Source organism: Rhodamnia argentea, chromosome 9 (assembly GCF_020921035.1).
Source record: "Rhodamnia argentea isolate NSW1041297 chromosome 9, ASM2092103v1, whole genome shotgun sequence".
NCBI lineage: Eukaryota > Viridiplantae > Streptophyta > Magnoliopsida > Myrtales > Myrtaceae > Rhodamnia > Rhodamnia argentea.
In genome coordinates, this window is record NC_063158.1 from 6,734,577 (window position 1) to 6,748,610 (window position 14,034).

At 46.9% G+C, this 14,034-nt stretch overlaps 3 protein-coding genes and 1 non-coding gene across 4 annotated transcripts; 2 read left to right on the forward strand and 2 right to left on the reverse strand.

The window, feature by feature from the left end:
- Nucleotides 1-1,099: 1,099 nt before the first annotated feature.
- On the reverse strand, nt 1,100-2,815 carry LOC115748546 (aspartyl protease family protein 2). The gene has a single exon (XM_030685054.2). The coding sequence runs from the start codon at nt 2,674-2,676 to the stop codon at nt 1,183-1,185; it is 1,494 nt and encodes a 497-aa protein (XP_030540914.1). The 5' UTR covers nt 2,677-2,815; the 3' UTR covers nt 1,100-1,182.
- Nucleotides 2,816-4,911: 2,096 nt separating this feature from the next.
- Nucleotides 4,912-6,725, reverse strand: LOC115748545 (cytochrome P450 703A2). Its single transcript, XM_030685053.2, has 2 exons — nt 5,671-6,725; nt 4,912-5,603 (listed from the first exon to the last, which is right to left on the reverse strand). The coding sequence occupies exons 1-2, from the start codon at nt 6,643-6,645 to the stop codon at nt 4,965-4,967; spliced, it is 1,614 nt and encodes a 537-aa protein (XP_030540913.2). The 5' UTR covers nt 6,646-6,725; the 3' UTR covers nt 4,912-4,964.
- A 1,428-nt stretch (nt 6,726-8,153) lies between these two features.
- TRNAQ-CUG lies at nt 8,154-8,225 on the forward strand. The gene has a single exon. It is a non-coding gene; the product is annotated as a tRNA-Gln (tRNA).
- Nucleotides 8,226-9,292: 1,067 nt separating this feature from the next.
- On the forward strand, nt 9,293-13,861 carry LOC115748544 (exportin-2). Its single transcript, XM_048285380.1, has 2 exons — nt 9,293-12,370; nt 13,484-13,861. The coding sequence occupies exon 1, from the start codon at nt 9,433-9,435 to the stop codon at nt 12,364-12,366; it is 2,934 nt and encodes a 977-aa protein (XP_048141337.1). The 5' UTR covers nt 9,293-9,432; the 3' UTR covers nt 12,367-12,370; nt 13,484-13,861.
- Nucleotides 13,862-14,034: the final 173 nt, after the last annotated feature.

Below are 14,034 nucleotides of genomic sequence, written 5' to 3' on the forward strand. Positions count from 1 at the left end.
CGGGCTTTATCCAATGTAAACTGGTCGAGTCATATGCGACGAGTAACCGCGCGAGTAAGAAATCCGTCGAGATATCGGTGTAGCTAATGGTAGATAGGGTTTATGAGATTACATCTCCTTACAAATCGAGGCATGATGAGGAAGGTATTCCCACACTCTCCACGTGTGCGAGAATCAAGTGATAAATCTCCGTTAACTTGAACATTTTGGGGTTGGACATTCTAAGACAGTATCAAAGTCAAGTTTTGTCCGATCAATTTCGTGAGTGCCGGAGGGCCCGTCTTTTCTAATCACAGATTTGTCAACCAAGCTCCTACTTATTACCGACGAGTGATCATCATGACCCTTTGTCGTGCAAAAGCACGAGCATATCACCACCAAACGAATCATCGCTATATGGCCGGAGTCATCATCGCTCATCCCAATCCCAAACGAAAAGAGAAAAGGCACGGGCTCCCATCATCACCACCAGCTGAATCACAGAACACGTGACGCGCCAAAGACCCACCCGTCGTTTTGTGTAAGCAATGGCAACATCTCCTCTCCACAAATCGAGAAGTACGCTGAAAGCACGGGGCAAAACACGTCGAACGACAGCGCATGTCTTGTCCGAATCCCGATCCATGCGAGAGAGAGAGAGAGAGAGATCAGAAATTGCATGCATTTCGCGGCGGATTGCGCTCGGCAGTAGCTTTCGCTCGTCAATTATTGCGTCTGTCGTCTAATCTAAATCTCAGTTCTACCCATAGATCTCGATGCCTCTCGCCACAATCCAATCGACCAGATCGAGCTATGATGCCGACAATCTAGTCAAAAGATTACAGTACGTCTCATTCCAATCCCATCCCAGATGGTGAGAATGCTTGAAAGATGAATAGATCGGCAGGTTGACGTTGGCCTCTCTTTGTATTAGTCGGAAATCGAAAAATATTTGCTTTGCCAGCTTAATTTATATATAATCATAACACGAGAAACGAAAACAATTTCTCGATTTGAGAAAAGAGGGAAGAGAAAAGTAAGGGGGAGGGGGGGAAGCGGAAAACTTTTCTGCGTCCTGTTCCTGCTAAATTCCAACAGACATTTCTGCTTTTTGAAAAGAAAAAGGAAAAGAAAAGGACTTGGGAGGGTCCCACGGTTACCGACTCCCGCACGTGCAGCGACATCCCACACATGCTACACCGCTCACGCGCACCCACGTGGAGAGAACCCGACCCTCGAACCCGCCAGGTCGAACACAACCCGGAAGCCCTGTTGCTGGATGTTCCCGATTATGGACAGCCCGCTCATCGTGCCCGCGAACGCGAAGCAGAACGTCCCCTTGCTGTCCACCGGGATCAGGTAATTCGACGCCGGGAGGGACACGTCGGCTCCCCGGAAGTGCAGCACCACCGTCGGCACCTTCACCTCCGTCTTCCCGGACAGGTCGTAGCACGTGTCGAAGAGGGAGAAGTCCGGGCCCCGCTTCAGGTTCGACGCCCCGGCCCGGAAAGCGTCACGGAGCGCGACGTACGCGGGTCGGGTCAGGCGGGTCACGGACGTGCCCGAGTCGACGATGACCCCACCGTTGCCCGCGGGGTCCAGCTTGAAAAGAGAGGCCGTGATGCCGGGGACGCGTGCACCGCCGACGCTCATCCCGATGAGCTCCACGTAGTAGAACGTATCCAGCTTAGGGTTTTTCAGTAGCGGAGTGAACCGGGCGGGTCGGGACATGGCCGCGTCGCCGAAAATGACGGAGGACGGCCTGGAGGAGGAGGACCGGTCCACCAGGCAGTAGGAGAACTTGTTGTTAAACCGGCGACCGGCCTGCGCAGGGAAGGAGAGCCTCCCGCGGCCGAGGCCCAGCAGCCCGGCGGCGCCGATGAAGAGGCCCTCGTTGTCGTGGCCGCAACCGAGGGCGATGCGGCCAACCCGAGTGCGACGGAAAGTCAGGGTCTCCGTGGAGAACTCGCCGAGGGTGAAGGAGCCGTCGCCGTAGGAGACCTGGTACTGGCACCTGCGGCGCTGGTTGCAGCCGGGGGAGTCGAGGCGGCGGCAGAGCGGGGAGGAGCAGGAGATGGCGGCGAAGGAGGTGGACTTGGAAGGGTCGAAGACAGGGTCGGTCTGGGAGTAGCATTTCCGGCAGGGGGCGCACTGGATCCAGACGACGTCGCTGCCCGTGTCGAGGACCATGTAGACGTAGCGGGCAGGAGTGCCCACGCCGAGGCGGGTGAAGTACTCGCCGCTCCCCTGGGCGAGCCCCGACACGACGGAGCTGCTGAACCCCATGCGAGGGAGGCTGGCGTTGCCGCCGGGGGAAGCGGCCGCGGCGGCGACTGCAAGCTCAGAGAGGGACTGGACGCGAGAGGCGTCTCTCTGGAGGCGGAGGTGGAAGAGGGCTTGTGGGGTGAGGTTGAAGGACAGAGCGTCAATGTGCTGCAACTCCATGGAGAGAGCGGTGGAGGTGGCGGCGGCGGCGGCGGCGGCGGCGGAGGAGGAGGTTTCGGACTCTGACGAGAAGGCGGCGGATTCGGCTTCGGATTCGGGCCAAGAGGCGAGAGTGGGAGGAGATGGGAGAGGGCGGAGCACAAGGGAATGGGTCTGGAGCTGCAGAGTGGCGGGAGTGGAGAGAGCAGGAAGGAGGGAGGCGAAGGAGAAGAGGAGGAGGAGGAGGAGGGTTTCGGGTGGTCCTCCTTCCATTGCTCTCGTTATTTTTTTTCAGCTTCGCAGAGGACTGAAGAGGAAAGAGCGAGGTACCTTAGATAGGAAGAAGAAGAGCAGAGCGAGAGAGTAATAAATAACGGAGGATGTGTAGAATTGAAAAGCGGCCTCTCCCACTTCTGGACTGGTGCGCAGATGGCAGCATTTCTCTGACGGTCCCTTTCCTTGCTCATCATTCTTTTGCCTTAGTGAAAAATTACCAACAGTAATTACGATGATTGAGCAAATTTACCTGACATCAAAGAGAGATTACCAAGACATGTTTCTGTCTCCTTTCACGGGATGTACTTACTGTACGAAGTGTAAAGTAAAGGGATAGCAACAGTAATTGGCATTTGTCCGAGGCGGGAGGGGCAATGCAGTCATTTTTCCGTACGAATTCAGACCTTCATTACGTCCCATCCCTACTGTCCCCACTCCCAGACTAAAAAAAAGGTAGGGGAAAGAGAGAGCGCGTGCGCGTGGATAGCAAACCTTGAGGACGTAATAGCAATTAAAACTCTATTCTCGGGGACGTAATTATAAGGAAAAATGACAAGTAATTTTTGAACTTTGCCATAAATTTTAAATAACCTTTAAATTTTAGCCCAACGTTGCCCAAAGTACAATATTATCTCTAAACTTTTAATGTGTTTAACGTGATTTATGAACTTTTGGTACTTATTAAACTTATCTTTTTTTTTATCGAATGTTAAACTAATCTTTACACTGAATGAAAATATTTAATTTTATCCATAAACTTGAATTAATAAAAGGTTTAATATGAGATATCTCATCTATTATAGGGATGAGTTTGGATATTTATCTAAAATTCAGGAACCAATTAAACGAATGAAAACTTGGTGGGCAATATCGCAGTTCGTGAATCATTGTGCACAACTTCAAATTTTACGGATGAAGTGAAGTTCAGGGCTCTTATCCCTCGCTAAAGCACCAGATTCTTTTATAAAAAAAAAACTAGTTGTTGGGGAGTGGGAATGTCGGATGACGTAAAAGCCCTTGGTCGGGAGGACAAATATCCGCGGGCTTTTTCGGGGTTCGGTGAGAGTTGGGCCGCGCCATTAAATAACTGGAAATTAAATGCCCGCAGCTGCAATTTCCCATCCGCACCGTTCGGCTTTCCTTTGATGGAGGAGGTGGGCCCCGGGCTTGGCCCCCCGATTTAATTTAATCAAATGAATCGTCGCACCACATCTCGTACTCGTAGGATTAGAATGCCATGTTCCGCCGATTTCATGTCGTTCTTGAGGTGTGGATGGCCTAACCCAATCTCACTTCATTAATGTGCGAAACGGACCGTACCTTGCATCGATCGAGCAAACCGTATTTAGAAAGCTTGATTTCCGCACATGTCATCTTCGAATGGTGCAATTTTTCCCTCCGAATTGGGTCGAACGGGGTTAACATATGTTTTCTGTTCTGAAGAGTCGTTGTATTGGATAAGTTCGTGGAGCGATCGGCGTTAGCATGATACGACGGATATGTGCTTTATGTTTTGCAACGTGGAGGATGTGATTAAGGTCGTGGAAACGGACCGCTTCGAGAGAAATAACCGGGCACGCATGACGCGTGTGATATTCGGAACAGGGACGCCGCGAGCCGGGGTTGCCCGATCCAGGTCCCGCACCCATGGGACCGGGTCCTTTCGTTGGGGCACGAGACGAGAGGTGTCCTCCTAATTCCCATGTTCTCATTGATTGTGGTTGAGGAGAGCGGTGTGCCGAGAGTAAAGGCAAAGATTGAATGGAGAAGGGCGAGAGGAGCTGCAAAACTTAGGAAGGTAGATGAGTACTAATTGCAATTCATGCGCTTCCTGCATGCCTCCTCTTTTTTTTCTTTTTAATTTTAGCTTTTCCCCGTCCATTACAAACGTACGGTTTCAGGAGAAATTATTAACAACGTGGCTACGTCATGATTTCCGACGACGATAATTTTTTTTTAATTTTTTTATTTTATCTTGTTCAATTTTATTCTTACTAGAAACCTAAATGACTAAATCGCAAAATCAAGATGGACAACGGGATAAGCACGAACTCCGTTCCTTTTCACAGGGGAAAGTATGTCCTCGAAAAGTGGTAATGGCGGTATTATCTTTAAGCTATAGATGGGAGGCATTTTACAGCTCGTAGTGGGCCAAGCACCTGTAGGAGAAAAAGTCGGGACGTTCACTGTGAATCGGGAAGAGACTTGAGCGAGAAAGTGGACTTGACTCGTCCTTTGGAAAGAGCAGGTTGGGGGGGCATGTTCACTTTGCTTTATTTGCAAATTTAGAGGTACAGATGTTCGGGCAGGCGTGGCCGGGCCACGGCCGCCAACGGCCGGGCCTTGGGCATGGTCATCCCGTATACCTCGGCCGTGTCGATGTCCTCGGGCCTCAGCCCATCGGGCGGGCTCCAGTTGAAGCTATGGAAGAGCCGGGCCAGGGCCATCAGGACTAGAGTCGTGCCAAGCGGCGCCCCGGGGCACTTCCTCTTCCCCGCGCTGAAGGGCAGGATCTTGAAGTCGGGCCCGTGGCTTATCTCGACACGGCTCCCGTCCTCCGGCCAGTGCCTCTCGGGCCTGAAGTCCTCGACGTCGTCCCAGACGTCGGGGTTCCGGCCCAGCCCGTGGGTGTTGACGAAGACCCTCGTCCTGGCGGGGATGTGATAGCCGTTGAGGGTGGTGTCCCTGACGGACTCGTGTGGGATGAGGAACGGCCCAGCCGGGTGCATCCGGAAGGTCTCTCGCACCACGCAGCGCAGGTAATTCAGGTGCACCAGGTCGGGTTCCGATACCATCCGTTCGCGCCCCACGACCGAGTCGAGCTCTTCCTGGATCTTGCGTTGGACTCGCGGATGTCTTATCACCTCCGCCATGGCCCATTCGTTGGTCACGGCCGAGGTATCGGTGGCAGCCGCTATCATATCCTGCGATCGAATCGAAACATCAGTTTACGCAACATTGGAATATGTAAGAGAGAGAAAATATGGAGACCTGAACGAGAGCTTTGATCTCCACATCGTCCAGGTGGTCTCTTCCATCTTCGCCGGGCAAAGACAGAAGAACGTCGACGAAGTCCATGTCGGAGTCACCTGCGAGTCCCTCCATTTTCGCCTCTCTGGCTCTCCTGTGTTCTTCGATGATCTTGGTGTGGAAGTCATCCACTCTCTTCTCCACCTCCTCCATCTTCTTCTCGCACCCATGGGGATCGATCCACCTCCAGAACGGCAGGTAGTCCCCCAGATAGATCACCCCCAGGAGCCAAAACAGCTGGTGGGTTATGTGCATGAACTCTGTGGCTTCTTGGGGGCCCGAAGATCCGGCCCCGAAATATTGCTTCCCCAGCAGCATCCTCGTCACGTTGTTCATGGAGAATCCACCCAGCACTTCCCTCAAGTTGATCCCGGCCCGATCCCCGTCCCAGCAAAGCCCATAAACATGCCGGACCAAGTGTTGGGCCTCGTGGGCCCGGTGCCTCGCAAACGCATCCAGGCGCTTTGTGGTCAATAGGTGCTCCATGCAAATCCTCCTCATCCTCTTCCAACGCGGGCCTAGCGGGGCCAAGGCCACGTCGCCGCAGTTGTATGCCAAGTGGACGGCGGCGAGGGTCCGAGGCCGGGACGCAAACACTTCGTCCCGCTGGAGGAGGATCTGGCGGATGACAGAGGGGTCGGAGGTGGTGATGGCGTCGACGTTGCCAAGGCGGAGGTAGACGAGGGGGCCGTACTTTCGACACGTAGAGGCCAGGTCCCCGTGAGGGAGGCGGCCCAATTGGAGGAGGTTGCCGACGATGGGCCATCTCGGTGGGCCCGGAGGCAAATTCTTGGGTTTCGAGACGGAGCAGCGAGGGAACGCGATGCATGCCAATAGGATCGAAGCTACGGCGACGACAGAGGAGAAGCGCCATTGGATTAGCAGAAAGAGGGGGTATGAGATAATCGATAAAATGACGATGGATTGGTGCACCATCTTATCTTAGGTTAAGTATTAAATGGGGATTGAGATAGGTGTCTCTGTGTTCATATAGATGTTGATTTGGTTAAAGATGAGATGAGCAGGAGGAGATCAAGTAGGGCTCCTTTCTTTCATCACCTTCTTGGCATGCTTGCATGTTGGTGAGGCGCGCCAAGTGTGTACCGTCTAAAGTGCGAATCACATGTCTTACCGACTTGGGATCAAATTCTTGGAGATCCAACTAGAAGAAGCTATAAAATCTCCGAGTTAAAAAAAGTTAGATATATCAACTAACAATGGGGTCCACTCTCATCAAATCAAAGTTAGGACGAAGGTGGTGATAAAGAATATCCCAAAATATTCATATATCAAAAAGAAAGGACGAAAAGATTTAAAAAAAAAAAATCAGTCATTCACAACCACTAATAAAGGATTTCTCCAAAAGTTAAGGATTAGTAATCATTTTAAGAAATCCAATTGGTTTGGTGGTGCTAAAGAGTATCCCAAAATATTCATATTGTTACTTAATAAACAAAAGCTTTGAATTTTATGATATTGATTGCACATAATACGAGAACAATCAATATCTTCAAAAACGAAAAAAACTCATCCGATCACATGATCTTTGCCCTTTGACATAAATCTTAACAAATAAAGACATTAGAATATTATTGATATCAATGAGAATCGTGGATCCCAAATTTCTCGCCTTTCGAAAATTATTATTTGGATCATTTCTTTTGGTAATTCACTATCAATTATGAACCCAATGAGATTAGTGAGAGCTCGTGTGCGTGCTAAAAACGTACACAAGCAATCTATGTGTGTCGAGTGTTCACCAACTCTCTTTACCTTAGACATGACATTTCTTTAATTGAACATTTTTATGTGATGCGTAACAACTCGGTCCGTTGCGTGTTGTCATACCTTGAAGGAAGTATGCAAAGTAAATTTGCAAGGTGGTAACTATTTTAGGGTGGATGCAAATTTATATAGCTCTTAGGCCGCTCTCTCCATTATATGGGAGATTCATAATTGTCACAAAACGACCCGGCGATAATTGTTTTATTCGAGGTGTGGCTTCACTTCCTCCGTCATAGACACTTGTCAAGAGTCACAGATTGTCCAAGCCTTATCTCTCAACTATCACTCCTTGACCTCGTTGAATCGAAAACGTGTTTTTTCTCAAATTTAAAGCGATGCTTATTTACAAATGATACTGTAAATCACGAGGCCTTAAGGGAACTAGTAGCAGGAAAAAGTAGATAGAAAATGGAATTTATTTTGATAGTTTCACTCGAGACTGGTTCTAGTCAATTCAATATATCATTTTGACCTAAATAAATATTTTGATGCCCCTTAAAATATAAATGGCATTTTTTTTCGCAAAAATAAATGAATTTTAAAAATAATTTCCTAAAAATAATCGCTCATATCGCTTAAAATAATTAGCCAATGAAAGTTAGTCGCTTTTTTTACAAATAAGATTTAAGTATAATTTAATTGAATGACAGTCAACAAGTGGTTCCATGGTCTAGCGGTTAGGACATTGGACTCTGAATCCAGTAACCCGAGTTCAAATCTCGGTGGAACCTTTTTGCCGCATCCTTTGTAGTACCCTCCTCCAATCCAATATGACGTAACAATTTTGTCTTTTCTACCGCATGTTCTTTTTAATAATTTGGTGTAGGATTTATGAAGTAAATCAAATTGAGCATGTAATAACGTTGTGGTCCCTGTGGTTTCAAAAAAAGGAAAACAAATATCTATTTACATATGTATGTCGTTTTATTATTATTTTTTTTTTGTAATTAGTAGAAAACTTCGGGCTGTTAGAATATGATTTCACGAATTTTGGAATTTACGAATTGAGAAAGTTTACAATGCAATCCATGATATCCAGAGAAGCAAAATAATTTGTTCCTTTTCAAATTTGAAACCTATTCCGATTTCCTTACCCTTGATTATTGGTTAGAAGGGTATCGATCTGTTTTTTTGGGAGAAAAACCATATAAGCTTCTCTACAAATAAAAGTGATGGATCAATATGACATCCAAGTCGCGTTCAATTAGGTAAATCTTATTTTACATCGAGGTAGTTACTGTGCTTTAACAGGTTAATGAATTGTTATTTTCAGTCATAGTGTGCTAATGTGATCCGTTGAGGAAATCAGTATGCGAATTGGAACTTCATAAGAAGACCTCGAATCGGTTCTTGCATGCTTCTTAACTACGGTGACATAACTTGTCTCTCGGACAATATTTTCGTACCGCGAGATACACATAATAGGCATTTGCAGAAAGTTAGTTTTTCCCATGGGCTGATAAATTTGTACTCTCTAATCCGCATGATGTCTGCAGCTAAGGCTTTTTGGTCCTTCAACTCGCTTAATCTTAATGCAATTGTTGACAGGACTATAGTTTTGCCAGAAGTAAAAACTGTAGAATTCAAATGAATTTTCGGCCACTTCAAGCTTGGAATTCATTACTTGCTTCTCCAATTTGGGCCCATGAAGGTGCAGCCCAAGCACCATGGGTCGGGTCTACCCTGTCCTGGTTTGCACTAAAACTCAAAATGGCGGGCCTAAACTGCGAAAACCGAAAATATTGGGGCTCCGAAAGTAAATAAAGAAAAGCCCAACTTTCCCTCTTTTTCTCCTTCTGCTGCCCTGCGTCGCTCTGCCAGTTCTGGAAGTGGAAGGCTCCGCAATCACACCCTCCGTTGCTTTTCAAAATCTCCCCTAAAACCCTAGGGGACGAACCCCACCCCAAATCGGAGCTGCTGCTCAAGCTGTAGCTACCCATGGAGTGGAATCAGGAGACGCTTCAATTCCTCTCCCAATGCTTCCTCCACACCCTCTCTCCGGCTCCCGGCCCCCGCCGCCAGGCCGAGTCCTCCCTCTCCGACGCTTCCGAGCGCCCCAACTACGCCCTCGCCGTCCTCCGCCTGGTCGCCGAGTCCTCCGTCGACGAGCAGATCCGCCAGGCCGCCGCGGTTAACTTCAAGAACCATCTACGCACTCGCTGGGCCCCGTCTCCCCCCGATTCCGACGCTCCCGCCCCTTCCTCATCTCCGATCCCCGACGCCGAGAAGGAGCAAATCAAAGCCCTCATTGTCCCTCTGATGCTGTCCTCGTCGGCCCGAATCCAGAGCCAGCTCAGCGAAGCCCTAGCCGTGATCAGCAAGCACGATTTCCCCAAGCTGTGGCCTGCCTTGCTCCCTGATCTTGTGTCCAATCTCCAGAAGGCTTCGCAGGCCTCTGACTATGCCTCCATCAACGGGATTCTTGGTACCGCCAATTCTATTTTCGAGAAGTTCCTTTACCAGTACAAAACCAATGACTTGTTGCTTGATTTGAAATATTGCTTGGATAATTTCGCTGCGCCTTTGTTGGAGATATTCCTGAGGACTGCTAAGCTAATTGACGAAACTTCCTCTTCTGGTCAAGCTGTAAACTTGCGTCCTTTATTCGAGTCTCAGCGGTTGTGCTGTCGGATTTTCTATTCTCTTAATGTGCAAGAACTGCCGGAATTCTTTGAGGATCATATGGGAGAGTGGATGGGTGAGTTCCAAAAGTACCTTACTACTAGATATCCTGCACTCGAGAGCAGTGGCCCTGACGGGCTCGCGCTTGTGGACGAGCTTAGAGCTGCTGTGTGTGAGAATATTAGTCTTTATATGGAGAAGAATGAGGACGAGTTCCAAGGTTATTTGAATAAGTTTGCATCTGCTGTTTGGAGTTTACTTGGGGATGTGACTCAGTCCTCTAGTCGTGATAGGTTGGCCATTACGGCGATTAAGTTTTTGACGACTGTTAGTACAAGTGTGCACCATAAGTTGTTTGAAGGGGAGGGTGTAATTCAGCGGATTTGTCAGAGCATCGTGATCCCTAATGTGCGTTTGAGGGAGGAAGATGAGGAGCTCTTTGAGATGAATTACATTGAGTTCATTAGGAGGGACATGGAAGGTAGTGATCTTGATACTAGGAGAAGGATTGCATGCGAACTTCTGAAAGGGATTGCTACATATCATAAGGTAGAGGTTAATGCCATTGTGTCTGCTCAGATACAGAACCTTTTGACCTCATTTGCTACAAACCCAGCTGTCAACTGGAAGGACAAGGATTGTGCCATATACTTGGTTGTTTCACTGGCGACAAAGAAGGCTGGGGGTAATGCTGTTTCTACTGATGTCGTTAACGTTGAGAGCTTCTTCATGTCCGTTATAGTTCCAGAGTTGAAGAGTCAGAATGTGAACGAGTTTCCCATGCTAAAGGCGGGTGCTCTCAAGTTCTTAACATTGTTTCGGAGTCAGATACCAAAGGGCATTACCTTGCAGTTGTTTCCTGATGTGGTTAGGTATCTTAGTTCGGAGTCCAATGTAGTTCACTCTTATGCTGCGAGCTGCATTGAAAAGCTTTTGCTTGTTAGGGATGAGGGTGGGAAAGCAAGATACACCTCTGCAGATATCAGCCCCTTTCTTATGGTGACAATGAACAACCTTTTCACGGCTTTGCGGTTTCCTGAATCTGAGGAGAACCCATACGTTATGAAATGTATCATGCGAGTCCTTGGGGTTGCTGACATCTCCCAAGGGATCGCTGAACCTTGTATTGCTGGGTTGACCTCCATTCTGAATGAAGTTTGTAAAAACCCGAAAGATCCAGTTTTTAACCATTATTTATTTGAGTCAGTGGCTGTTCTTGTCAGGAGGGCTTGTGAGAAGGATGCCTCTTTAATATCATCTTTTGAAGTAAGCCTCTTTCCCAGCCTCCAGACGATCTTGACCAAGGATGTTACTGAGTTCTTCCCCTACGCATTTCAGCTGTTGGCTCAGCTTGTTGAATTGAACAGACCACCCATTCCAGCTAATTACATGCCGATTTTTGAGATTCTGTTGTCGCCTGATCTTTGGAATAGAGGTCCAAATGTCCCTGCACTTGTGCGTCTGCTTCAGGCATTTCTTCAAAAGTCACCACACGAACTCAGTCAGGGAGGTAGGCTGAGCCAGGTGCTTGGCATATTCAACAAACTAGTCCTGTCCACGAGCACAGAGGAACAGGGCTTCTTTGTCCTCAACACTGTTATTGAGAATCTAGATTATAGTTTGATTGCGCCCTACATCCCCCACATCTGGCATGCCTTGTTTACACGTCTCCAGAATAGACGGACTACGAAGTTTGTGAAGTCTCTTTTGATATTTATGTCACTGTTTCTGGTCAAGCATGGTCCCTCTAACCTTGTTGACTCAATGAATGCTGTTCAGCCCAACATTTTTGTCATGATTTTGGAGCAGATTTGGATACCAAATCTAAAGTTAATCGCCGGGAATGTTGAACGTAAGCTAACTGCGGTTGCTTCAACGAGGCTGCTCTGTGAAAGTCCTCTTCTTTTAGATGCAGCAGCTAGCAGACACTGGGGGAAGATGCTAGACAGCATTATGACCTTGCTTTCTCGCCCTGAGGAGGATACACTTGTGGAAGAGCCAGATGCTCCAGATGTAGCTGAAAATATCGGTTATACTGCCACTTTTGTCAATCTCCACAATGCTGGAAGGAAGGAAGAGGACCCTTTGAAGGATATAAGGGAACCAAGAGAATTTTTGGTGACTTCTCTGGCAAGACTGTCTGCCCTATCTCCTGGGAAGTATCCTCAGATCATCAGTGAGAATCTTGATCCAGCAAACCAGAATGCATTACTTCAGCTCTGCAGCACTTATAACTGCCCTATTGTTTGAGAAGGTACTAAACAGACGTTGCAAGTCTGTGTTCTCTACTATTTCTTTCATTTCACTATGCAAGACGTATGTCTGTGTTTTTCCGTTGGGAGTATGTCGCACAACTCACAGAACATCAGTGCATTGGAATTGACAACTGATTATTCAGATTAAAATTGACTTGGTGTGTATTTATTTGTATTTTGGAAGATCTTATGCTGTAATAACTTTTTGGAGCATATTTCATCGTTCATTTTTAGCAATAAGTTGGAAAACACGTGGCCATTTCCGGAGTTGCTTTGGGGGTATAAGTTCTTTTTTTGGTCGAAATTGGGGGGTATAAGTTGGATTACCGTTATTTTGTACATTTTCATATTCCGCTTTTGGCCCTCACTTTTCCTTAATCAAGCAGACGAGATTAAATGACCCAACTAGTCATTTTTTAAGTTATGGAATAGTTGCGTGATGAGATTTTTCTATTACACACTTTTGTGTAGTTTCCCTCGCATACCTTACATGGTGTGACGTCTAATAACACATCTAAGGAAACTTTATCGTGTTTAGGTAAGCATGTGTATATCATCTGTACTTCTTTAGTCCCCTTTTGTGTGTCTGAATTGTCACCGTGGATACGTCACCTCACCTCTATATGATGCTGGTGCTTTAACTTGGATGCATGGATCAGTCAACTTACTATTTTGTGGCTTGGTGCCATTTCAAAAGTTCATTTAAGGACATTGTATCTGTGTATTCAGGAGATTCTTCTACTAGTTATTTAATATCCCATGTTTCTGTTGGTTGTGGAAGACACAATGTGCATGTCAATAGAGGACTCCTCTTGATGCTTGTGTTTAATATTTGTTTTCTTTGCGGTTACCCCCATATTAAGTTTTGAGTTTTTGATAACTGATTTATCACTTGTTGACCTGATACTTATGCAATGAGATGTGACCGATGAGTTTTATAGCTAAAACCTTGGTAGTTAAAAACTTAAATATTGGTTGCTGATCCTGCTTGTTTTAGAGTTATTTTATCTAAAGTCCAGACTCTTTGCAGTAGCTGAACAATAACACCACTCATTTTGTTGATTCTTTGTGATATGAAAGATCGAGGTCTTCTCATCATCAGTATCTTTTGCAGATATGAGGGCTTATTTGGCGGTTCTTTTTGCAAGTTGCATCTGCTTAAAGCTGTGAGGAAACGGAACTTCGACTTCCAATTGGTGCCGTTATCTGGTTTGGGGACGGGGTTTTATGGAGTCTTTTACATGATAATCACATCGAAGCTTTGCACAGTTTTGAGTCCTACGGCTCTTTGGTCGTAGTTCGGAAATTTTTAATTTCAGGTTGTATAAATCTTTATTTTGTCGTTAATTATCCCCGAGTTTTGCTTACAAATGCGGCAGTGGCTGTAATCGTGTTCAACTTTTCCTGAGTCTTGCTTAAAATGTGGATGTGACTTCAATCCTGGTCAAGATCTTTAGTTGTATCGTAAACTATTGGCCGCCTTTTCGTTTGGTTCTTTCGTTTCGTTTATCTTCAATTTGCTAAAAGATGGTCACTTCTTTATGTGATTTGTCATCTTGTCAATCACAAAATCAGTATCTTTCTGAGTGAAGCTTGGTCAACCTAGCGTCCTTCGGATGGGCTACTTGTCCCATGGACTCATGGCAGAAAACTTCTTTTTCCT